The sequence below is a fragment of the Bubalus kerabau genome, chromosome 21 (genome assembly GCF_029407905.1).
Source record: "Bubalus kerabau isolate K-KA32 ecotype Philippines breed swamp buffalo chromosome 21, PCC_UOA_SB_1v2, whole genome shotgun sequence".
NCBI lineage: Eukaryota > Metazoa > Chordata > Mammalia > Artiodactyla > Bovidae > Bubalus > Bubalus kerabau.
In genome coordinates, this window is record NC_073644.1 from 63,701,001 (window position 1) to 63,727,854 (window position 26,854).

General features: G+C 40.6%; 1 protein-coding gene and 1 long non-coding RNA gene across 11 annotated transcripts in view; one reads left to right on the top strand and one right to left on the bottom strand.

Annotated features, from left to right (window-relative positions):
- PIGN (phosphatidylinositol glycan anchor biosynthesis class N) overlaps positions 1–26,854 on the bottom strand; it is a 106,677-nt gene that overhangs the window by 52,573 nt on the left and 27,250 nt on the right. For all 10 annotated transcript variants that reach the window (XM_055559709.1, XM_055559717.1, XM_055559716.1 and 7 more), the window contains 9 exons: positions 26,248–26,307; positions 24,979–25,071; positions 24,241–24,296; positions 12,261–12,339; positions 9,093–9,275; positions 4,903–5,042; positions 2,469–2,568; positions 2,272–2,364; positions 578–669 (listed from right to left, as the gene is read on the bottom strand). In XM_055559709.1, coding sequence (XP_055415684.1) covers positions 578–669; positions 2,272–2,364; positions 2,469–2,568; positions 4,903–5,042; positions 9,093–9,275; positions 12,261–12,339; positions 24,241–24,296; positions 24,979–25,071; positions 26,248–26,307 — 896 coding nt within the window. The remainder of the gene's footprint in view (positions 1–577; positions 670–2,271; positions 2,365–2,468; positions 2,569–4,902; positions 5,043–9,092; positions 9,276–12,260; positions 12,340–24,240; positions 24,297–24,978; positions 25,072–26,247; positions 26,308–26,854) is intronic.
- On the top strand, positions 22,109–25,978 carry LOC129636288 (uncharacterized). Its single transcript, XR_008706852.1, has 3 exons — positions 22,109–22,234; positions 22,651–22,688; positions 25,839–25,978. It is a non-coding gene; the product is annotated as an uncharacterized LOC129636288 (long non-coding RNA).

Here is a 26,854-nt window from a genome sequence, read left to right on the forward strand (position 1 = left end):
TCGTTTGGGATACATTGAGGGGAAATAAACCTAAGAGCAGCAAGGAGAATTCAAGTAAGGTATAAAGAATTCTCTAACCGCATATGTGATTAAACATGAGAAAGCTGTCAAGGTGCAGAGATTCCCTCCCTCCGCAGTGGAGATCTTTATGTTCAAAGTAGAAGAGAATTTCATCTTTCTAAGACATTAAAAATGTGGACTTGCTCAAAGGCAAAGACAGACTGTATCAGTCATCAGTAGCTTTTTAGACCTGTTAATTTCAGCAACTGAACATGTTTTTCATGTGAAATCATGTACTGATTTCCCCAACATACAAGAGCTTCTAGATATTTTTTAAATTGTTGGAAATTTAAGTTACCACTGGCACAATTTCATTTTTTATGAAGGCCCAGAAGCATCTTCAGGGAGTTTCAATGCCCCTCAGAGCCGGGCCAAAATGATGACTCATGGTTTAATATTAATATTTTAACTTCCAGGTTGTTCACATGATTTTAAACTCATGGCCAAGATGTGGTTCATATAGTGTTGATTGAGAAAAGCAATTGCATTCAAAAGTAAGTTAAAATAGTGTCCATACACTAGAAAGATATCTGGCTTTCGTCCTACAACAGGCATAAGTGGGAACACGGCCAGTAGCAAACAGAAGAAAATCCAACTCAGCGAGATGCTCTAAAATAAAGAAAAAAGTTATCTTTAGACATTATGGTACAAACAACTGTCTTCATTGTTTCACAGACTACATGGCTGTGAAACTAAAAGGAAAATTCAAAGCCTTACATTCATTTACTCTAAAAGTAATATAGCTACTATCTGTGAAGGATCTGTTAAGTTGGAGTTTCTCTATTAAGTATGATTTAGGTTTTATCTCCTTTAATTCTCACAATAACCTCAAGAGGTAGGCTATATTATTCACAGTATTTCAGATTAGGATACTGAGCTCAGAGACGTCAAAGTGAGTAGCACCAGATCTATGACTAGTAAATGAAAGAGCCAGGATTTAAACCTGGATTTAAACTCTTTCAAAGCAAGCACTTCATTCAATTTTTTGTGCATGCTCAGTCGTGTCTGACTCTTTGTGACCCCATACTATAGCCCACTAGGCTCCTCTGTCCATGGGATTATGCCAACAAAGAATACTGGAGTGGGTTGCCCTTTCCTCCTCCAGGGGATCTTCCCGACCCAGGGATTAAACTCACATCTCCTGTGGCCCCTGCACTGGCAGGCAGATTCATTACCACTGAGCCAACTGGGAAGCCTCATTCAATTTAGAGTCTACCATATGCTGATGACATCTTCAGGAAAGCTGGCCTACTATTAAATGATTGCATCCAGGAGGGATAAAAGTAAAAACATTTTTGTAGTTAGATTAAGGCCAAAAAATTATCAATAATTCCACTAACTGGAACATCTTGTAGGTTCTCATAGAAGAGAAAGAAGAAATGTCTATCTTCATACTACCTCCACCAAAAAGCATCAAAGTGGAAACATGAGAATATTTTTTGTAGCACATTGTAATTGCCTATATAGTTAAAGGCAGAAAATCAGGGGTAATTACAATAATGATTCAGTAAAAAAAAAAAAAAAGTTGTGAAATATAAAGTATAGGATGATTCCTTTCTTCCTCTTTAAGAATGAACGTGTAGGAAAAAAAATCCGGAAGGGTTAACAACATGCAATGTCTGGGTGACGGGATTGTGGGTGGTTTTTTCCCTAAATCTTTGCTTATTTGTGTATTCTGTCTTCAGGGATACATGTAATGCATAAAAAATAAGCTCTGCAAAACATACACAAAACAAACAACAACAACAAAAAAACTGGAAAATCAGGAGTAATTCTATTTTAAAATCATCTATCATGAACAAATACTTCTCCAGAGAAAGCATGATGGGGCCCTGGACCAGGGGAGGTGACCCCTCGGATTTGAGCCCAGAACGTGGCCCCTCCTGCCAGCGCTGTGCTCTGGGCAGCTCCTCGGTGGCATTTAGACATTTGCGGCTAAAGGAACCTAGGAAGCCTTTCAGAGAAGGATGTATCAACTGCACTTCTTGAGTATTTCAATCACCAGAAGATGAGTTCACTTTGCTATGAAAATCTACACGAATCACTGACACCTTTAAGTCAACCTCAGTCCTCCTGTCAAAAGGATCAGGATCTTTATGTAAGGACACATTCTACACTTCTCTTAAAAAATGAACAATTCCCAGAGTTAAAACACATATCCAAAAAAGTCACCACGAATCTGCCCAGGGTTGAAGTGAGTAGTACTTATACCTTTGCTCGAGTCCACAGCGCAGTGATAAGCGGCCAAGCGGCGAGTGCAACGAGTGCAGCCGTGAGCATGTAGCGGTAGAAAAAACTGAGCACCTGAGAATGTAATTCAAAGAAGACAGGGAAAAGGAGGTCACTGCCAACGAGATATGCACATGTATGAAAGAGACCTGAAAGCGTGTAAGTGGTAAATTACTTACTAATACTTCAACTCCCAGGATAAAGAGCAAGAGGTATCCAAGAAAGCGTCGTGGCGGGAAGGTCGACAGTAAGGTGACAAAGCCTTGAATAACTGGGATTCTGTGTAACAGGATTATTTATAAAAAAATTATTTATAACCTATGTTGAGTATAAAAAATTAGTTCTCATATAGCAAAACATTAAAATCTTGTGCATAGAAATCAGGAAATTTTCGATTCATAGATCTTTCAAAAACTAAGATAATTTCTAACAGATTTGTTTCAATGCTTTAACTTACCTACATCTTTTTTGAAATCCCTAAGTATATTAGGAAAAATGTAACTTCTGAATTAAGTTGATAATGATCATAATAATTTGCTTGGTTTTTTATAAACATTAATGACAATAAATGAGTCTTACTTGATCTGAGTTTAAACATTTTGTTGTTCAGTCGCTAAGTTGTGTCCAACTTTCTGCGACCCCATGGACAGTAGCCTGCCAGGCTCCCCTGTCCATGTGATTTCCCAGGCAAGAATACTGGAGTGGGTTGCCATTTCCTTCTCTAGAGTTTAAACATGGGCACATGCAATTACAGATACAACATCAGAAATAAAATAAATGAACCCAAATGAATAAAAACTGAGAACATTTTTAAAATTCACTAAAATCAATTTTATATTGAAATCTCAACTGTCTTCAACTTAATCTAGGTAGAGAAAATCTTAATTGCACTTTTTCATTGGGCAAAATAACCTTTTCCAAACTCAATTTAAGATGTCACTAATCATATACTAATTATAATTAAATGTGACTTCACAACCATTTAAAATGTATTACATACTTGAGTACGTTTTACATTTTATCACTAGAAAAAATTTTTTAGCATTTGTAGTGCATTATTAAGTAGGCAATTATAAAATGCCAGTATGATTTGGTTTAGAACCTTTTCTAATTAAAAACAATGGTTACATATTGTCATCAAAACAATTAAAGTACCATGTAGGGAAGAAAAGCTAACACCAGTCAAAAGGAGAATATTTCTTTTGTTCTCAGCAGTGATGATTCAATAAAACACTTAGTTTTTTTCTAGAAGAAAAGTGAAATTTTATGTTTTATTTTCTTTATCTATCAAAAAGATACAGAACACAGCGTATTTTCAAAATCACAATGTCCCTTAAAATTTAAATATACATGTGCTCTTCACAAATAGAACATTTAATAATTTAGGAGGGAATTTTAGATAAAACTTCTCATTCTAAAAAGTTTTAAACCAGAAAAAAAATGACATTAGAAAAAATTGATTTAAATATGTGTAACCAGCAACTGTATTCCTTTCAAATGGAAAAGTAACAGTCTGTTCTTTCGTCAGTGTCTTTTTACCTTGTATTTGAAAAAGTTAATATTTAAAATATTTTAATATTAATTTTTATTTTTTATATTAAGAAGAGGTGATCAAAGCTGGAGTTAACAGAAATTAGAATAGAAACATACATTGTATCATTTCAAACATGCTTGCCAACCCTGACAATACCCTTATTCTGCACTGTCATTCCCTGGTCTGCTTTTGGGGTCTGGCTTGCTCAAAGGATGCCCAAGATTAAGTTTATATTCTAGACTACTGGTGCAGATGCAGAAATCAATACGGTCCACACCACGATCCTCACTTCCTATGAACATGAACCAACCCAGCGTTTCAGCAATTTTGTTTTAAAGAGCACGAGAGCTCGGCCTCGATGTTTTCTATGATGATACAGTCCATTTCAAGTTCAACCTGTGAGGAAATACTTAAAGATGGAACCACAGCATATGGGAATAATCTCCCCTAATCCTTGCAAGTACACATTACTGGATTGAATTTAATTACAAACTTTCATTCATCTAGGTTTACATGATAGCTGAGAAAGGAGGGGCAAAAATGTAAGGAGCCAAAGCATTCAAACTGCCTCGTGAAAGATAAAGATAGGCTGGAAACTGGGATGATGAGACTTCAAAAGGCAAGCCACTCCTGACACAGAACAATCCATGTTAATTATTTTGTGTTCACTCCAGATTTTTCTTCTAAAAGATATATGAAGAAAGGAACCGAGGCCAAAGCTGTCTCAGGGCAAAAAAAGATGAAGTCAAAAGGGAAAAGTAAAATAAAAAGCATATTTAGGGAATTCCCTGGTGGCCCAGTGAGTAGGACTCCATGCTTCCACTTCTGAGGGCCTGGGTTTGATCCCTGGTTGGGAAAGGAAGACCCTGCAGGCTGCGAAGGGCAGCTAAAAAAAAGAGGATGCTTATATGCACCTTTTATGCTGTTACACATGAAATCAGAGGGCTGGGAGATTTGACAGTACTGTAAGTCATGACTTACGCTACAGAAATCTACTTACGCTACGTAATGCCTTTTAAATACAGATGTACCTAACTGTCAGTGAAGTGAGAAACAAGACCACAAGACACATTACTTACTCTCTGAGAACCGCGTACCATATTGGCAATGGCAACAAACAGTATATGTAGTAAGTCCAGGGACAGGCTTGAATCAGCAGGAAGAATGTGACAGAAACGCCAATGGCTACAAAAGTACACGGCAGGAGACGGCTTGGGTTCTGAAAGTCAAACAGAACACTGAAAACACTCCAAACTCATGCTCAATGACAGATTCTTAAAAGACATTTTATGACGTAAAGGAAACATATTACTTTCTTTCAGTGACTCCACAACTAGATGATCCATCTAAGAACTGCATTTTAAAAGAAACCTGTCACTGGAGAATAGCGGGAAGCCTGGGACTGCGGCAGTTAGGCAAGTCTCCATTTAAGGGGACTACGTTCCTACAGTTTGCTGTCAAATAACTCGTCTGGAACTCAGCATAGCTCTCCTTAGTAACAATTTTATGGATGTTGACTGAGCTCACTGCCTGGCGCACAAAAGCCCACTGGATCTACAGTAAATGGTGGGACTTCATCGGGAACAACGCCTCTATCTGTTCCAGCTTCAACTTGACCGGCCGCGCACGCTGCTCTCCCCACCGCTTAACCACAGGAGGATCGCTCGGGCACATCTTCGCTCCTGCCCCCCGCCAAGCAGCAAGGGAGCCGCTCAGTGGCAGTGCGTGGACGTGGTAGGCCTGCGGGGGCTCTGGGCTGGGAGCTATGAGGCACGTCGGGGGCAGCAAGGCCAGCGATGAGGACAAGAGCACGCCGATGAAAGAGCGGCCGCGCTAAGAACAGCGGAAGGAGCAGGACTGCAGGGCCAGGCGGCGCCCTCTTGCCTCTGCTGCTTGTTTCCCCTTGCCTTGCTGCCCAAGCCGAATAAGGGGAGAATTACGAATTACCTTCTGGAGCAGGTGAGGTTAGGGAGGAAAAGCAAATGAGTTTCCCCCCTTTATAATTCCTCCCTTCTGCTCTAAAATGTCACCAGAAAGGGAGCAAGGAACCAAGGATAAACTAGAGCAGAGTTTTAAAAAGGAAGGTGAAACACAGCACTGTGATTAAGTGTTTGGAGCTACACAGATCAGAGTTCAAATCCTGCTTCTGTCAGTGGCTCCCTGTATGACCATGAGCTGGAGAAAAAAAAAAAAAAAACTTTAAGATTCTGAGACTTAATTTCATCCCATCTATAAAATGGGAATAATAATATCCGTATCTATTTATCAGGGCTAGTCATGGTTAAATGAGATTATGAAAAGAGCTTACCAAAATGCCCAGAATATTACTACTGCTTAAGAAATAACAGCTCCTATTATCGCCTCTATTTTCCTTCTCTCCTCCTCTCCTTCTCTGCATTAGTCCCAGTAGTCAGTGGAGAAACCTACCCAGTGACTGGCCCTGGAAATGGAGACACAGGCCAGACAGGATGGAGGACCCCGAGCAAGGGGGCAGGAGGAGAAGGGGCAGAACTCAGAGACGGACAGGGAGGGCCCTAACGCGGAAGGTGCCCGAGGCAGGCAAGCACTGTAGGGATTGAGACTGGTTTCACATCACTCTGAGAAGAGTAAAATCATAAGAAAATAAATTTAAACAAGTATGTAAAAAGATCCTCGAGGGATCTTCCAGGGTCAGCACAGTATCGTATAATTATCCAAACCTTTGACACATAAAGCAACAGACATTACAAATAAATATCTACTTGTAGGAAATCAAATCAAAAAGAAGTCAGTTCAGCTAAAGTAAAAATGGAAAGAACTTTAAATAACAGGAATGGGAGACATTTTCTCCCTCATCACAGTTAACTCCCTGCCTTTCCATATCCTCCAAAAAACACCTGAGGATAATGAACCATGCTGTGAGCACTGAGGTTACCCCTCCATCCAACAGTTCTTAAGTCACATCGTCTATGCCACGCTCTGTACGAGGTGCTGACCAAGAAGGAATTTAATCCACACAGAGATGGAATCACGAGGCTTGGTTTAAGGGGTTAACCTTCTGAGATTTACCCAAGTAACAAGAGAGCAGGAAAGCATGCAGATAAATACGGATATTTACTTCTAAAGCAAAAGACGTCTGAACTAGCAAGCAGAGAATGGATGCAAGTTAAATGCAGAGTTCAACTGGGAGGAGCTGTGGCAAATTACCTTTAAAGAGAATGTTCACTGCAGACCTGTCTGTAATGGTGATACATCAGAAACAACCTGTATAGTCTGAGGGACACTGTCAGGCAGAAGTGATATCAACTTTGGTGGTTGATGTTCAGTCACTCGGTCGTGTCCCCATGTGCGACCCGATGGACTGCAGCACACCAGGTTCCCTGTCCTTCACCATCTCCCGGAGTTTGCTCAAACTCGTGTCAAACTCCCAGAGTTTGCTCAGACTGAGTTGGTGATGCCATCCAACCATCTCATCCTCTGTCACCCCCTCCTCCGGCTTTCAATTTTTCCCAGCATAGCTGGAGTCAGACCAAAAGTTAATTTCAGTGCTTCTGTTCTATTTGCTGTCAGTTTGGCTAAACCATTTGACTCACTTTCACTCTCTTCACTGGCTAAACCACTTAGCTTGTCTCACGTCTGCTCCCACGTCCGGAGAGGAGGGCAGTGTTTGCTGGGAGCTCCTCTCTCCCTCCCTCTCAGCCGTCCACCAGCCCCCTTCTTGGTGACGTGCGGTCCCTCCAGGGAGCCGGGGTACCTCGCACTGCTGAAGCCTCCATGCTCCCCAACTGCAGGCACCAGGCTCTGCAGCTGCAGCTCCCTTACCCCCAACTGCTCTCCACGGCCCCCTGTTGTCAATGCTTCCGATTTCTGGCAATGTCCTCTTCCTCCCAAACTGCTTAGATGCTGTCACTTCACTAGATTATAAACTCTCACTGAAGAAGAACCAGAATGTTTTCGCAAACAGAACCAAAGGGTTCAAAATACTTTTAATGAACTCAACTGAATACTGTTTATTTTATATTGGAGAAAAGACAAGTAACAATGCTGTGATGGTTTCAAGTGGACAGCAAAGGCACTTGGCATTACTACTCAGCACTCAAACCTCACTTCCTCCCCATCTTAGCTGAATGGCCTTGTGCAAGTTACTTAAACAACTCCAGTCTCCTCTTTTGTACAGCCTGCTTCCAGCACTGTTACAAGCTTAAAGGGGCAAAATAAACTTCAAATAGCCAGCTGAATGCCTAGATACATCCTTCACTAAAACATCTTTGTTTTTGTTTCTTTTCCTGTCATGTAAGAAATTATTTTTATTCTAGCCCATTTCACATACATTCAAATAATGAAAATTACTTGGGTTAAATTATTTAAGATGCATTAAAGCACTATAAAAATGGAATAAACACTACTGTTCTTTCTTCCATTATAGAAAAATAAAATATAAAGTTTAAAAAACTTACTGTTGGAAATGTGTACAGACTATTACTATCAATAATATACCATCCGGATGTATTACTTTTTAGAAGATTTGGACAAGGTAATCATCATTAGAGAATGAAGTAAAGAAAATGGAAGTGGCATATTATCCCTGGTAAATGACAGTAATAAATTTTAAAGAGTAAAGTATTTTAATATAGTAAACCATATATGTACTGCTATATTTTCTCAGTTGTATAAAGTATTACTAAAGAACAGAGTTTTTTTGTTTTTTTTTTTTGTTTGGTGTTGAAAGTACAATAAATGAGGGACTAGTTCTTAAAATGAGGATTAGAGGACGTTCTGGAAATTCATGTTTAAGAATTTTAGAAAGATGAAAAAGGGAAGGACAGTTTCAAAAATATATCCATATTGTTTTAAAAGGAACATTTTGAATAAGTGATTTTATTTCTTTCCAGCTCCTAAACTTAATATCAGATGAAGTTAAATATATCGCTCTGAAATTGTTTTCTGATTACCTATACTGTAGAAAGATATGGAATACTTATAACATGCTAAATAAATATACAAATAAACAGAAAGTCCACACAGTTAATGCCATAGGTGAATGTAAACTACACAGCTACCTTTATAGCTCTCTTCTCCTACAGGACTTATTACTGATACGCTCTTTTCCCCAGTAAAGAAATAGCGATTTCTGAGAAAAAAAGACCCACCGCGACAAAAGCAGACGAGAGAGCTGGCTTAGAACAACGTGTACCCTAAGCGAGCGCGCCACAGCTGGTCAGATTCCATTTCCTTCCTCAGTCCTTTGGCCTGGCAGCGTCGCCTGAATCTTCAGTTTTTCTGAACCTACCTTGGCCTCTGTGCTAACGCCTCTCATCAGGTTGCAGTGAGACTTGATGATCAACAGAGACGCGTAAGAGGTCCATCCCACGAAACCAAGGACGACGTTGAAAGCCAGGAAGAACCTGTCATAGGTGTGGTAGTAGGCCAGGCCTCTCAGGGCAAGGTGGATCAGCTGCCGACAGAGCGAGACCTGGGGGAGCGGGGGCACAGCGGCCACACGGAAAGAAGAGAACCAGGCGTCAGGGGGAGGGAAAGTACTACAATTAACGTAACTGCAGACGGCACAGCAAAAACAGATTCTGGTTGTTCAAGGGTCTTCTTGCAAGGGATAAATAAGAAAAAAATCCTGAATAAAATAAAATTTAAAATCTTGATAAGAAAGGATATTTTAAGTGCAAACTATCGATGAGATGTGTAGTGACTACATGATTCATTTTGTGGACATTCTCTTCAGAGGACACATGAAGGAAATGGCTCTTTAACTCACAGACTTAGCGGGTGAACATGTGGTTGCTGGGGAGGAGGGAGGGGACAATCAGGGAGTCTGGGATGGACACGTACACACTGCTGTATTTAAAATGCATAACCAACAAGGGCCTACGATGTAGCACAGGGAAGTCTGCCCACTTACGTGGCAGCCTGGTTGAGAAGGCAGTCTGGGGGAGAATGGGTACATGTATATGTATGGCTGAGGCCCTTTGCTGCTCACCTGAAACCATCCCAACAGTGTTCCTTGGCTACACCCTAATACAAAGTAAAAAAAATTTTTTTTTAATTTTATTTTTAAATGGCTCTATATGTCCCTAACAGAAAGGCCCATATTTACATTTTTTTACTTTCTTATTATTAGATTACCCAAATCAGTTATAAAGTGAAAGTCACTCAGTCGTGTCCAACTCTTTGTGACCCCATGGACTACACAGTCCATGGAATTCTCCAGGCCAGAATACTGGAGTGGGTAGCCTTTCCCTTCTCCAGGGGATCTTCCCAATCTAATCAGTTATAAAACATTATTAAAATAGTTTAATATTTTAGAGGAGAGTAATTTGCCATTGTAAAACTATAAAAAAAATAAGCATTAGAAATGCCATTGTACCACTTAGGCAATTTTAGAAATGAAAATAGAATTCTCTTTTACTTTAAACTTTTATGACCATTTAACAAAGAGGAAAATTTATGAAAAAGACAATGGGGTAGGAATTGGGAAAAGTCAAAGCTTCAGAATAAACTATTAAATTTACAATAGTGTGAAAGTGAAAGAAAGTGAAAGTGAAGTCGCTCAGTCGTGTCCAACTCTTTGTGACCCCCACCCATGGACTGTAGCCCACCAGGCTCCTCCATCCATGGGATTCTCCAGGCAAGAATACTGCAGTGGGTTGCCATTTCCTTTTCCAGAGGATCTTCCCAACCCAGGGATTGAACGCAGGTCTCCCGCATTGCAGGCAGATGCTTTAACCTCTCAGCTACCAGGGAAATTGCCGGGAGCCGGCATATTGCATATTGAGTACAGCACTTTCCACAGCATCATCTTTCAGGATCTGGAATAGCTCAACTAGAATTCTATCACTGCTGGGAGCCAGCGTGAGGCACTCCACCCATGGCAAAGGTCATGAGGAAGGAGGCTCGGCATATGCAAAGGCGGGATCGAGCCTCACGAGTCCCCCTGGAAATTCTCGAGCATCTACCCCCAAAACCAGAGTCTGCCTACTTTCTGCTTTGTGCTTTCACCTACACCTCTGACTTTACGGGGGGCTGTCCCCCACTACCTCTCTCTGAAAAAAGAGTTAGCTTACAGCTCCAGTTAATAATTCCTGGGTGTGACAGTGTTTAACCTACAAACTCCTTTGGAAATCCTCTAGCCTGCCTGAATAGGTTTTTCCGGCCACATGTGATTGTTCAGAGCCTCCCAACTGTGAGAGGCAGGAGATGTTCTAACTGTCTAAACACAGATTCCTTTGAGTAGTTAAAAGATTGATTAGAAATTGTATTGGTGAAGGGTTTTTCACTTCTTGGGCCAATGTTTGCTGCTAAGTCTCCATATCCCTTACCTGCTGTGTCCCTGGCAGTGTATTGATTAATATGATTGGTGTAAGTAGTAGTTTTAATGTTTGTAACCTTGGACCCTTGAGTTAATTCTTTTCTTGATTGAGCCACCTCACCTTTGCCCTATAGGAATGCAGCTTTATCCAATGCTTTTTTGGAGGCTGGTGCCTGACTTTGGAATAATCACCTTTAGAGAAAAATAAGTTTCTTAAAATGTTAACAGGCCTCCTGGCCAGAAGATGATGTAAATCACCTGAACTTTTGCATATGATAAGTTTGAAAGCCTGGCTTCGATTAGGACCAGGAACTGCTGTCCTTGCATGACTCCACCCCTTCCCCCATTATCCTCTATGCACAACTTAAGGTATAAAAACTACTTTGGAAAATAAAGTGCGGGCCTTGTTCACTGAAACTTGGTCTCCCCATGTCACTCTCTCTCTCAAATTCTGGCTGAGTCTCCATCTGGAGCGTGGAACCCGCCATGCTTGCTAATTATGCCTGGGCTTCTAAGATCCGACCGGGGAGGCCTCAGTGTCTCCTCTCCTTCGGGAGAACGGAAGGACGCCTGCGGCCTACGTAAGTGGTGCAAACTTCTTGTCTTGAAGTTTTACTGGTCTCCTGCGTAAACCAAGCTACTCAGCCTCTTTTCTCCACTGAATTTTCCTACTGAGCTATCCTCATTCTATTACTCTTTATATCCTTAATTAATGTTTAATTAAGCAGTTGTTTCCTGATCCTCGCCTATGCCGTCTCTCCTTCGAATACCCTGGATCAGCTGGGGCTGGACCCTGGCAGGAAATCACATAATAGTGTGAAGCTAGTTCCAAATGTACAACTATGTCACGTTCTAAAATATCACGCATAAGCAGGATGACAGAAGCTTGGAATATACTTTCTCATTACAGAAAACAGCAATTGTTCATTAACAATATTAACCTAAAAAAGTTCACCTACAACATTATCTGAAATTAGAGAAGTCTATCCATGGGGCCAAAGCAGCTGCTTCGGAAATTCAGCCCTTCCATGCAGGGTCAGGACAGCTCCCTGGCTGGCTCACTCTGCTCTCACCATATCTGCCCCTCTCCATACCTGAACGATCAGCTATTTATATACACAAGGTCTGCATACTTACTGCTTCATCATACTTTTTCTGTTTTATGTAGTATCTTGCTTTTCTTAAAATGTTGGCCTGTTTAGTATCAGATAGCGACCTATAAAAGAAAAAAAAAGGCTTAGGTTTAAAATGTTTTCTGATTTCAATTATATTTTTGCTTTTTTTTTTTTTTTGCTTGATTGAAAATAAAAGAATAGAATAGTGAAAATTGAGAAAGAGGGAAAGAAACAAACTCTGAGCCAAACTGTATCTTTGTTGGTTATCTGAACTCTCCCGAGAAATAGTTTATAGTTAAATTTGGTTTTCTGGACTCAAAGTTGCAATTGCCAAACTCCACTTAAAACAGTCACACAACACGTCACTGGAAGAAATGGAATGCTCTGGCTAACAAAGAAAAGTATGATTAGATCAACAGAATCAGTGAAACAGCAAATGAGTGATGTGCGTTACAACACTCAGCCCTCTCACGCTCATGGCAGATGCAACAGATAGGGCGGATTCATTACCCTATCTTGTGTCCCTGGGGGTTTCCCTGTGGCTCAGCTGGGAAAGAACCCACCTGTAGTGCAGGAGACCCCGGCTAGATGCCTGGGTCGGGAAGACCTGCTGGAGAAGGGATGGGCTACCCACTCCAGAATTCTTGGGCTTCCCTTGTGGCTCAGCTGGTAAAGAAAGTGCCTGCAACATGGGAGGCTTGGGTTCAGTTGTCCCTGAGCCAGACAGGGCCTGACAGTTTTCATTATCAAAGAGAGCTGGGCAGAGCTTAACCAGCAAGTAGTCAGTCAAAAATCTGAATCGATTTGCAATTTTGGTACTATACCACATACTTTTTTTGGTTTCCCTATCTTTCATTTCTCTTTCTACCATTTCCCTACCCTGTTTTACCACAGTAAAAACCTTAAAGACACAGGAACAATACTCCTAATACTGCATAAGTAATTTTTAAATAAGTATAAACACAAAATTGAACACAAACTGCTTAACTAGAATCTACATTCCTAAAGTGCATACCTTTACATTATAAAAGTGTAAAAATGTTGAAGAATGTATTAGGTCAGATCATATGACAATGATGTTTCTGTACGTCAAAAACTACTAAAAAATTTTTGACAATTTCATATAGCTCAACATATAATCACTTGTCTTTTTTCTACTTGGTTTCAGTAGCTTCTAAAGAGGTAAGATGGTAACTTGCAGGAAAGTCCTCTTTACGCATTGTTATTAATTTGGGTGGGTCACAGACATCTTTCAGGATCTGAAACTCACTCCAGAGTTTCCCAAATAAACATGATTCAAAATCTTACATAAGACTTTAAGAAAATTCAAGAATCATAGATACTCATCTGTGAGCTCCCTCGAGTTCTGTACAGACCCCTGACTAAGAAGAATCCGTGCCCACTTGGAGGAATCTCAGATCCTCCAACTCATGGGAACCCACACACTTTGTCAGGACTTCCCTGTAGCTCATATGGTAATGAATCTGCCTGCCATGCAGGAGACCTGGGTTCGATCCCTGGGTCGGGAAGATGCCCTGGAGAAGGGGATGGCAACCCACTCCAGTAATCTTGCCTGGAGAACCCACGGACAGAGGAGCCTGGGGGCTGCAGTCCGTGGGGTAGCAAAGAGTCAGACATGACTGAACGACTAACACTACTGCTAAACACTTCTCCAGACTGGAGGAAGATCCCCGGGACTCACTGGGATTTGGAGGAAAATTTCGGTACCAGGAAGCAGGAACTCATGAAGAAAAATAAGTTACTTCAAAATGTTGCCATGATCCAGTTCTCTGTCTTTCAGACACCTCACAGTTTGGAATATCTCCCTAGAAGGCTTAGAAATGGAAGTACGGGGCCAAAGGGCACAGGGACTCATTGAAGGCTACATCTAAGATGTAATTCCAAAGTTCTATAAAAACCTCCTAAGATGATCTCCCTTCTCCTTGTTCTAATCCACTCCACATCCTAAAATCTTCTAATGAACTTGAAATTGAGATGGGCATCTTATTGTCTACTTCATCAGTTCTAAACTTCCTGGACTACTGATGACCGTCTCCTTCTATTCAATTTCCCATTACCCCAAATATAAACTCTCAGCTTTATAAAATGGTTAAGCTTTTCAGTCGTCACCTATCTTGCATTCACGTCTGAGTTATTATTCATAAGGATCCTCTTGTCTCTGCTTTCCAAAACCAAATCTGCATCATCCTTTATGACCCACTCCAAATCTCACCTCACGCCATTAGGACTTTAGTGTGGTCTAATCACCAATTCATTTCTCTCCAACTAAATTTTAACCTCCATGCGGGCCGTTAATTATTTTCATTAATATCAATAATGCTTAGGAAGGTGCAAAGCACATCAATCAACACATCTTAATTGATTAAAGTGCTATCGCAGACCTAAAACAGGAAGAGAACAGAGGCGCGCTCGCTGCTCTTCTGAAAGCACCTAACAATTTCTAAAAAGAGGGGAAAAGCTTGTCCAGAAATTAATTCCTGGACATCAAAATGTTCATTAAAATGTTCTAAACAAACCTCACTGGAGCATTATGACATTAAAGACTCTTATTCCCCTCGTAATTTGTTTTTTAGTTTTCTGTTGAGAAGGGTACAAAATAAGTCTTAGTATCACGTATTTTAAATATAAAGAAACTTTATGAAAAATGGAAAGTCCAGAATTAAGGTATGATATTTTAACATCATGGAAAAAAAGACAAAACAAATAACAACAATAAGCTAAGTGGGGGGTTGGCAAGGAAGTAGTCAAAGGAGCACCACATATGAAATAAAGTGAAGGGGCCTGTGTGTGCCAATACGGGTAAATCTTGAAAATCAAACTGAACAGAAAAAGGAGAACTGTAAAAAGAAAAAAAAAAAGAACAGATTTTAAAAATGGGGATTCAATGATATTACACCATTTTATTTCTTAAGAGAAAGAAGATCTAAAGAAATATGGTAAAATGTTGACATTTCTAAAACCTGGATTGTAGGCACAAAGATTTTTATTATAGTCTTTATTCTTCTCAGTGTGAAGAGTTTCATAATTAAAATCGAAAATATGTTAGCAAAAGGGATATATACATAGACGTACATGTGTACTCAAGATACACCTACAGACACATGAGACACTGCAACTTTGCCCACAGGAGCAAAGACTGTAAAGGATGGAACACAGGCATGGGAACTTTCCATTATCATCTGTGTGATTTTTTATTGTGAAGATGCATTACTTTTTCATTCATATTTGATGAGCCAGATTTTTAAAATAAAATAATTAAAACGTTAAAATTTAACCACAGCTTGATGGAAAAACTTAGGCAGGCCAATGCTCCCACCAGTAACAATCAGAAAGCCTGACCAAACAAAAGAGGGTGGGACTAATGGAGAGGGCAGCATGGAGACTTATATATCATGTACGGAAGTTAGACAACCAGTGGGAATTTGCTGTCTGACGCACAGAGCTCAAATCCGGGGCTCTGTGGCAACCTAGAGGGGTGGGATGGGGCGGCACGCGGGAGGAGGGTTCCAGAGGAGGGGACATACATGCGGCTGACTCCTGCTGAGGCATGGCAGAGACCGACACAGTGCTGTAATTAGCCTCCGATTACGTTCTTTAAATAAAATTTTTCAAAATAAATAAATTTAAAGGTACTGGAGAGCTAGCAGACCATCAAGAATTGAAGAGCTGGGAGCCTAGGGAGAAGAAAACCACACAGAAGGAAACCAACATTCTACAAACTGTAACCCTTTGAACATCCCTACGCTAGGAAAAACACTGAGAGCCTGGGCAGACAGCCGCTGCTGAGACCCAAAGAATCCAACAAAGCCTCCGGCAATGTGACCAGATTTTAGAGATAAAAATGTAAGTTTGCGGCAGCCCAAGCAGCCAGGACTTGGGGACCCAAAAGAGAATGAAACAAATAAAGACTAAAGAGAATAAAATAAATTAAAAGACAAGAGAATAAAAATACACGACGTTCATTCTGGATTTTAAAAAAAGACATGAAAGGAAAGCTATCTGGAATTACTTTACCTACTTTAATACAGATTCTGAAGTGAAGTCTGAAGATGAATGAGAGGAGTTTTATAAGAAGAATTTATATGTGGAAAACTCAGATAAAAAAACAGAGGCCAAGTCCTGGTAAGAGGGGAGATGAACTTCAACACCAAGTTTTAAAAGAATCTATTATCAACATGTTAAGCTTAGCTAAAAAGTAAAAGAGAATATAAATATTAGTTGTGCACGTTTCTTTGCTGTGCTTGCTATTGTTCCATTCTTCTCATGTAGTTGTTTAAACGCTGTAGAAGAAACTAAATCACGTTTCAGGATTAACACGAATTTCATCATTAATTTTTCAGGGTAAACTAGTATTTGGAGAGTGAAATCGCTTTTTAAGGCTACCCTTTAAAGTATTACATCTTATCCACTCACATTTTTATTACAAAGATATTTCACTTGCTTTAGAGATTTACCTAATGATATTTAGACCATTCTTTTTTAGAATATCTATTTAAAGGACATTATCAAGAAGACAAAGACAGAAAAAGCGGGATAAAAAATTATTTCTAGAATAATCAGCATTCCTTTAGACTGACCAATGATGTAGAAGCTTATATTTCATGTCACACTAAAGTAAATATTTTCCTATGTAGGTATATGATGTATAAAAGTTACTCTTTTAATGTTATTTTGGGTTTAAGGTAGAAAATTACACTTAAACAGTAAATAATTAGTAAGCCAGACAGATGAAGTGGTAGAAAGATTCACATTAAAACCAATATTTAAATTTGCTCTAAGGTAGAAATGACAAGTTTTTTTAAAGCTAAAGCAAATGAAGTATTACTAAGTATTAGAGGAACAATGTGGAGAAGGCAATGGCACCCACTCCAGTGCTCTTGCCTGGAAAATCCCATGGACGCAGGAGCCTGGTGGGCTGCAGTCCATGGGGTCGCCAAGAGTCGGACAGGACTGCGCGACTTCCCTTTCCCTTTTCACTTCCATGCACTGGAGAAGGAAACGGCAGCCCACCCCAGTGTTCTTGCCTGGAGAACCCCAGGGACGGGGAGCCTGGTGGGCTGCCGGCTCTGGGGTCGCAGAGTCAGGGACGACTGAAGCGACTTAGCAGCAGCAGCAGCGGAACAATGTAAACAGAAACGACGGAGCCTTAATATTAAAATACCCTGAGGTGAACAACTATCCCTTATAATCCTTATCATTTTTTTTTCAACTAAACTGAGGCACTTCTGAGAGCAGCATGAAAAGGAATAAAGCAAATAGCATCTAAGTGAAGGAGGCCCCGATCACTGGCCGCTGCTCGCCGAGCCGGGCAGGAGGAAAGGGGTCCTCCCGGCGCAGCAGGCGCGCGCCGCCGCCGCGCCGCCGAGGACGAGCCCGCAGCCCTCCCGAGCCCTCCCCGGCGCCGCAGCCCCCGCCTCCGCTGCACAGGCGCGCCTGCGCTTCACCATTGTCTGCTTGTCCCAAGTTGCACTTCTCTGCTATTCCAAGATAAACTCCTTTTGCTGGTTAAAAAAAAAAAAAAATTGGTCTGAAGGAGGACCTTTAATCTCTATCAGACTGAAAGAAATGTAAAAAAAATATATATATATATATCTTTTATTATTTTAGTGGAAAAACACATTGAAATATCTTGTTAACATTTATTTCAGCTCCCTGAATTTATATGGTGATTTTTAAGTAAAATATATAACAAAATGTTTTGGCTTCAAATGGCAAGATATTAATATACTATCCCAGGTGGATAACCCACCTGCCAATGCAGGAGACTTAAAGAGACTGGGTTCAATTCCTGGGTTGGGAAGATCCCCCAGGAGGAGGCCATGGCAACCGCCTCCAGCATCCCATGGACAGAGGGGCCTGGCGGGCTGCAGCCCATGGGGTCGCAAAGACGGAAGCGGCAAAAGCACACAGCACAATATAATGTCTCCTTCCCGTCTCCATTTTTTCCTATACTATCTCTTAAGAGACCTCTCTTATTTCATGGAATTTTTTTTTATTTTTTTTTTTTTAACTCTGGCCTCTACAGTACACAATTTTCAAATAGGGTATGTTTTTCCTCCAAGTCACCCTCGCGGGCAAACTACTTTTTCTAGTCATGCAGCCCCACCTGCTGGTCACTTCTAGGCATAGCCTCAGGGTCCATTAGACCCAATTTTACTTTTGAGGGTTTTTTTTGAGCAGTTCTATTTGTCATGAGCATTTCATGATTTTTATTCTTCCTTGGAGGTCTTTAAAATATAAAAAAAAAATAAAATTTACTTACTTTTAAATAACAGAATAAAATGCTGCTTAGTCGCTTCAGCCGTGTCCAACTCTGTGCAACCCTATGGACTGCAGCCCTCCAGGCTCCTCTGTCCATGGGATTCTCCAGATGAGAAGACTGGAGTAGGTTGCTATGCCCTCCTCCAGGGGATCTTCCTGGCCCAGGGATCGAACCTGGGTCTCCTGCACTGCAGGCAGAGTCTTTACCACTGAGCCACCAGGGAACATATGGATCCACTGGATCCTTTAACAAGTTTAAGATGTAAGATTCTAGCAATCTTGTTTTTCTGAATCTTGATGATACATTTACTATTTCATCACCCTAAGAACTATGACATTATTCATCAATTACTCGTGCTAAAAAAGACTAAATAAGACAACGGAAGAATGGTAAAGAGACATTAATAAACCAAAATCTAGTGATGCTGGTGAAATTGATCACCTGAGCAAAATCTCAAGACTGAATTTTCAGCCCTCAATACCTCAGAGATAAATTTTCTCACACATACCAATGAGTGACAAATATATTTATAAGAAGAAAAAAAGAAATACAGTACTTATTCAAGAAGGAAGGATTTCATTGAACAATTACTTGTAATAAGAACCTGAGTGAGTGAGTGATAGTCACTCAGTCTGTCTGACTCTTTGCGACCCCATGGACTGTAGCCTGTCAGGCTCCTCCGTCCATGGAATTCTCCAGGCAAGAATACTGGAGTGGGTTGCTATTTCCTTCTCCTGGGGATCTTCCCAACCCAGGGACTGAACCCAGGTCTCCCACATTGCCGGCAGTCACCGGGGAAGCTCTGTTGTACAAAAAGAATGTGTAACCACCGTATACTTTCATCTTTTATAATGTTTATGTGCCAATAATTATATTGTAGTTTCAAAGCGGACAATGTTGACATTAGGTGAATATATAAAGGTGACTGAAAGAGGTGTGTAGAAATGAAAAAAAAAACCCTCATTGGAATAGAGAAAATTAAAGAACCCACTGTACTCAAATGATAAATGATGATAACTGTTTTTCCTGGTATACCGAGCATCTGTGATAGGAAAAACAGCATACTACTCATAATATTTAGAAATAAAATATCTAGGGATAAAATAATGAGAAATGTATATTGGGTGAAGAATGATAAAATTTTACTTAGGGATATAACAGAAGATATAAATAAATAATATTCAATACTGTAAAAAATGTCAATTCTCTCCAACTGCTTCCTAAATATATTAAAATAACTAAAGAATTTTATATATAACTGAACATGATTCTAAAATTTATATTAAAGAATAAACTTCTTTTTTATCTGTGCCCATAGACTGCATGATTTTATGATTCATGCAAATGATTAAAATATCTATCTTTTAAATTATTTTAATATTCACCATTTCTATTTTGTGATTTATCCACTTTGTGCTGCGTTGCACGGCTTGCACACTTCTAGTTCCCGAGCAGGGACGCAGCCTGGGCCCCACCAGGGACGGCACCAGCCCCAGCCACTGCGCCACCAGGGAAGTTTCTATGTTTTATTTCTTTTTAAATTATATTTTATAAAAGCTATATATATTAATATATATTTGGGCTTCCCAGGTGGTATTAGTGGTAAAGAAGCCAATAGTCAATGCAGAAGACATAAGAGACAGGGGTTCAATCCCTGGGTTGGGAAGATCCTTTGGAGAAGGAAATGGCTACCCACTCCAGTATTCTTGCCTGGAGAATCCTATGGACAGAGGAGCCTGGCGGGCTACAGTCCATAGGGTAGCAAAGAGTTGAACAGGACTAAAGAAAATTCTGAAAGAGATGGAAACACCAGACTACCTGACCTGCTTCCTGAGAGAAATCTGGATGCAGGTCAAAAAGCAACAGTTAGAACTGGACATGGAACATCAGACTGGTTACAAATCTGGAAAGGAGTACGTCAAGGCTATATATGGGTCATGCTGCTTATTTAACTTCTATGCAGAGTACATCATAAGAAATGCCAGGCTTGATGAAGCACAAGCTGGAATCAAAATTGCCAGGAGAAATATCAGTAACCTCAGATATGCAGATGACACCACCCTTATGGCAGAAAGGGAAGAACTAAAGACCTTCTTGATGAAAGTGAAAGAGGAAAGTGAAAACGTTGGCTTAAAACTCAACATACCGAAAACTAAGATCATGGCATCCGGTCCCATCACTTCATGGCAAATAGATGGGGAAACAATGGAAACAGTGACAGACTTTATTTTTTGGGGGCTCCAAAATCACTGCAGATAGTAACTGCAGTCATGAAATTAAATTACACTTGCTCCTTGGAAGAAAAGCTACAACAAATCTAGACAGCATATTAAAAAGCAGACATCACTTTGCCAACCAACATCCATATAGTCAAAGCTATGGTTTTTCCAGAAGGCATGTATGGATGTGAGAGTTGGACTACAAAGAAAACTGAGCACCGAAGAATTGATGCTTTTGAACTGTGGTGTTGGAGAAGACTCTTGAGAGTCCCTTGGACTGCAAGGAGATCCAACCAGTCCATCCTAAAGGAGATCAGTCCTGAATATTCATTGGAAGGACTGATGCTGAAGCTGAAACTCCAATACTTTGGCCACCTAATTCAAAGAACTGACTCATTTGAAAAGACCCTGATGCTGGGAAAGATTGAAGGCAGGAGGAGAAGGGGATGATGGAGGATGAGATGGTTGGATGGCATCACCGACTCAATGGACATGAGTTTGATTAAGCTCCGGGAGTTGGTGATGGACAGGGAAGCCTAGCCTGCTGCAGTCCATGGGGTCGCAAAGAGTCAGACACGAGTGAGAGACTGAACTGAACTGAACTGAAAGTGCCTTACACACACACATACACACATATATACACAAATATAATTTTTAATAATAATAAATAGTACAGAGGGGCATAATGACAACCAATAAATCTCTGCCCCATCATTCTCAACTCTCAGCTTCCCAATACAGAAATGAACCCCTCCCTATGTCTGCTCTGACCAAGTCGTCTCCCTCAGTTGTTCCAAATCACGTCACATCTTCGGTTGCCGCACACTGTAAGCATGCTTTCTTGTACAGTTTGAAATGTTTCCTTTTCCTAAAGTTTCCACTGCAAGAGGGATGAAGAAATGATGACTTCTAGTGTTTCCTCTAGCTAGCTCCTCATCAATCCATATATTAGTGAAAATCCATTTCACTTCATTTGAGGTCTACTTGCTGTTCTAATTTGGAAGACTGGCCTCCCCTTTCCTCATTCCTGTACAATTTATCATTCCATGAGGTTTTAGACACATTTCCCATTTTTAAACAATGCACCCTGTACTCCTCCTTTTGTAAAGTTTGAGCCACTTTTTGCGTTATGGATAAAACAGCTTCTCAGATACTTATGAGGATTTCAAGATTTTAGTATTTTTAGTCCTTTGCTATTCCTTCAACTATCTATTTCCTCATAAGTTAATTTTTTTTTTATCTTGGGCTTTTTTGGTCATGCTGCAGGCTTTTGACACGTGGTGCTTTTCAGCCAGAACAGTTTGCAGGCAGGATGGGTGAGCCAATGGATGAGAATCAGCCCTTCTGTCAGGCCCCCAGCTGACACAAAGCTAGCAGTGACTGCCAGGCAGGTGCTGAGCTTCCGAGCAGGGCAAGGTCACAGTCAGCTCCCGGGCCGAGGGGAAGAAATCAGGCAACATGCACTTGAACCTCCTGCAGAAGAGCATCTCCCTGGTAAGTCTTCCTAAGGTTGCTGATCTAAGGTAGCTGTTATTTTCAACGTCCTGTGCATTTTCTTCATACCAAGAATTGATAAAATATTTATTTAGTTATGGTCTGACTATACTACTATGTTATTAGTAAACAGATGCATATGATATCTCTCTGATATACTGTAGGAAACATTCTAATTGGAGGATTAGAATTCTAACTCTAATTCTAATCGATAAAGACTTGGCTTATAGTCTTTATAAGCATATGTGATGACCTTACAGCTAGGGACACTCTTCAAATGATAACCCTACCTTTGACATATGTAATTAGTATAATATTTCACTAACATTATTATATATGTCATTATATTATATAGTTTTGACTTGTGAAATCCTAATTTCGCTTTGTTTTTGCTCCCCTACGCGCGCGCGCGGAAGCAAGCTGCCCCGCTGACTCGTAACCGCGTGGTCCGAGGGTAAGGGCTTCTGGCTCGCGACTGCCACACCCGTGCTGTGCTGCTGTCGTTGTTCGGTCACGAAGTCGTGTCTGCCTCTTTACAGCCCCGTGAACTACATACACCAGGCTTCTCTGTCCTTCACTATCTCCCTGAGTGTGTTCAAATTCGTGTTCATTGAGTCAGTGATGCCATCCAACCATCTCATTCGTATAGTCCTCTTCCCCTCCTGACCTGATCTTTCCAAGCATCAGGGTCTTTTCCAATGAGTCAGCTCTTCGCATCATGTGGCCAAAGTACTGGAGTTTCAGTTTTAGCCTCAGTCCTTCCAGTGAATACTCTGGGTTGATTCCCTTTAGGATTGACCACTAGTGCTGTATGGAGAAGGAAATGGCAACCTACTCCAGTATTTTTGCCTGAAGAATCCCATGGACAGAGGAGCCTGGCGGGTTAAAGTCCATGGGTTGCAGAGTCAGATACAACTGAAGTGACCTAGCACACACTAGTACTATAGAAGATGGGCTTCCCAGGTGGTGCTAGTGGAAAAGAACCTGCCTGCTAATGCAGCAGATGCAGGAGATGTGGGTTCGATCCCTGGGTTGGGAACATCCCCTGGAGGAGGGCATGGCAGCCCACTGCAGTATTCCTGCCTGGAGAATCCCATGGACAGAGGAGCCTGGTGGGCCACAGTCCGTGGGGTCGCAAAGAGTCGGACACGCCTGAAGCAACTTAGCATGCTGTGTAAGTTGTCAAAAACAACTCCAGTGAAGTCATGCAATCACATCCCTACTACCCATATTTCAAACAAATTGTATTTATTTTGGTCAAGAGAAAAATCCTTCCTAACTCAATGGGAATCCTTGCTAACTGCACACGATGCCCCAGGAGGCGCCCACCCGAGTGGGTCAGCCAGGTTTTGTCTCAAATAACCCCGTTCCCAGTTCAAGGAAAGCACATCTTTCTGGGACGGGACAAAATCTGCTGCCCACCAAAACCTGCTCTTCTCTTTGCCCAAGCAGCTGTCAGTGTTTCCCAGAAGCAGACCATCGGCCTCTTCACTTCATGGGTTCAGCCTGGGCCTCCTGCATGTGCAGTGGTTCCCAGCACCATCTTTCTGCCGATGGCTCCGATGTCCTCCCAGCTCGCGTCTCTCGTGAGACCCGAAGCCCTACTTCTAACCCATTCACGTATCTTCAAATGCAAGTTGAGCTCAGTAGCCTCCAGCCTCACCTCTCACGCCAGCTCTCCTCTCTTTCTGTAAGCCAGAACGGCATGAGCATCTCCCTCCTCGGCCAGGCTAAGAGCCGCACCCCTCCCCAGTCAAGCCCTGCTGAGTGTATCTCCTTCATGCTTCCTGCCTTTGTACACCCCTGTATCCCCTCTACGAGCCACTCAAAGCTTTACAGCACCTGGTTCATTACTTGTAAAACAACAGAAGAGGCTTTCATTTGGTATATGACACTAATGTACACAAAAGAGACAAGTTTTCTAAGAACCTAATCTATTGTGTCAAGCATTCAAACTCAATGAAAAATTCTTTCCTACAAGTTAATAAAAAACATAAGAGACTTACTTAAATGGTGTAAACAAAAACGATAAAGTAGCTTCTTTTTTCTGAGTCATTTTTACCTGGGAACCAAGCGTGAAAATATTTTATATTAGATAAGAGAAAAAAATGAACTAATTTCATTTCGAAATACAAATATCCATTAAAATGGTTCTTCAGCGATAGAAATAAATGGAATTTTGTGTTAGTATCCTACTTCATAAATATTTAAAGAAAATGTTAATGCTATATAGTACCATTACATTACAACAAGCTGAGAATGAAGTATATCAAGCCTGCAAAATGTCATATAATTAAGCTATACTTTTTAACTCTTAGGAAACAAAATAAGCCATGCTGCATTAACAGTATTATGAATAACAGCAAGTTTCAGTTAAATGGTCATTTATTTAAGTTGTTAATGCAAATAATAATATATGCAGAACGACATGAAATGCTGCAATCTCTAAAACCACTTCTACAAGGCAGATTCCATCGACAGAGACTTGGTTTGTAGTCTTTATAAGCATATGTGATATCTACCAATTCGGGACGCTCCTCAGAGCTAATTCTACACCCTCAAACTGATTCATGAAAAGTGCATCTCAGAAATGTGAAACTTCAGGACACTAGTCAAATACAAACAATTTAAAGATAATAAATTATGAAAATCATTTCTTAAAACGCAAAATCAAATATTTTCACAAGATATATTCAGTTTTAAAATTGGAATCATGTCCATATTTGTGTGTGGTCTTGTTTTACCTTGAACTGTTCAAGAATCTGTACTGCATTTGTAAACATGCTCTCTGCTTTGAAGAGATCAGAGGTATTAAGCATATCCACAGGAATGATTCCCTGTAAATAATAAACACTGGTTTAATATTAGCACTAACAAAGCTCAGGTTATTATAAAACAAAACAGACTTACAAGGGAAGCAATAGAGATAAGACATATGGACAAATAAATTCTTAGAATAATTAAAGAATATTTTTTTAAATCATAACTGAAAAATGTTCTATTACTTTTCTCACAAAATACATATAATAAAATAAATAAAGCAAAAGAGATGAATTAAGTCCAATAAAACCTAAAATTTATCAAAAGGTTGCTATACGGCAGGCAGTGAACTAAACGCTCTGCACACACAAAGAGCTACTATGGTGGCCACGGCCAGCACACGAAACAAAAAACGTAAGAAAAACAGGAGTAACAGGAGTATGTGCTCTTAGGGTTTAGTTGCTAAATCTGTCCAACTCTCGTGACCCCACAGACTGTAGCCCACCAGGCTCCTCTGTCTATGAGATTTTCCAGGCAATACTGAAGTGGTTTGCCATTTCCTTCTCCAGGGGATCTTCTCGACCCAGGGATCGAACCTGGGTTCTCCTGCACTGAAGGCAGGTTCTTTACCGACTGAGTGACCAGGGAAGCTCCACACTGTTACACTATACGTAAAAGTGAGGCTGTTTTCTGCAACTCTGGTTTCAGTTATAGACATACACACACATTTATGACTACAGGGGTCAAATGACGCAGAGTTCTGAGGCAGATATTATTGTTTTAAACTTTGAGTTGAAGGGCTAAAAAGAATGGCTGATGAGAATGGATTCTGTTTGTCTTTCAGGTTTTCAGCATCCAGTTCCCATCTTAAAAACGTTTCCATTGGAAGCTGAGATGTTAGGCGGAGCATAGTGGGTCTAACGAGGTCCCCTGCCTTGCCATACTGAAGGGTAGACAAGTAACCCAGGCTGGACCACTCGAATGCTAACAAGCACTGGAATTCGCAGCTTCAGGGTCAAGGAACAGACAGTGCAACAGGCACGATGCGGGTCGGTGACCCTGCAGACTGGCTCTGCCAAGGAACTGCAGTGACTTTCTTTGTCCTGAGCCTCTGGAGCACTGATCTAGCAAACCAGCAATATCTCTGTAATAGATTTTCTTTAAATGGATTCAGAAACACATAGAAAGTAAATTTGACTGTATGATAATTTTTCTTTTATTCTGAGAGTTGATAAGAAAATTGTACTCTTTACCACTGAATTAAGAGGGAAGGGAACTCCAATAAGGGCTGCCATCAACGGTGCAACATCAGCCTGCAAACAGAGGAAGTTAAATCTAAGACAGCGGCAGATCAACCAGGACATGAAGTAATTTAATTTGTATAACTGTATTTTGAAAGATAACCATGATATCCATTTTAATCCATTATCATCAAATACTTATTCCATGCACAGTAGATACTGATCTCTAAAAAAATGTCATTTGCTAGAGGTACATGAACGTATGAAAACCTAAATTTGAAATCAATAGGAGCCCCCAAAGTAAAATATATAAAACAAAAAAGTTACTTATTCTACCAGTTAAAAGCTTGACCATCTAATGTAACAGTTTTTGGGTATTATGACAAGGATGCTTACTAGACAGAATATAAACAGCAAAAGTAGACTTCAACTAGATATATATATACACATATATTATATATTAATTAAAGAAAGAATACAGCAGAAGGAGGTTGGTTGGCCAGTCAGTGACGTCTAGAAAAAGGCATCAAGCAGGATAAGAGGCTCTTTAGACACAAGTCCTCGAGCACAGCTTTGGAGGCCTGGAGAACCCCAGGGACGGGGGAGCCTGGCGGGCTGC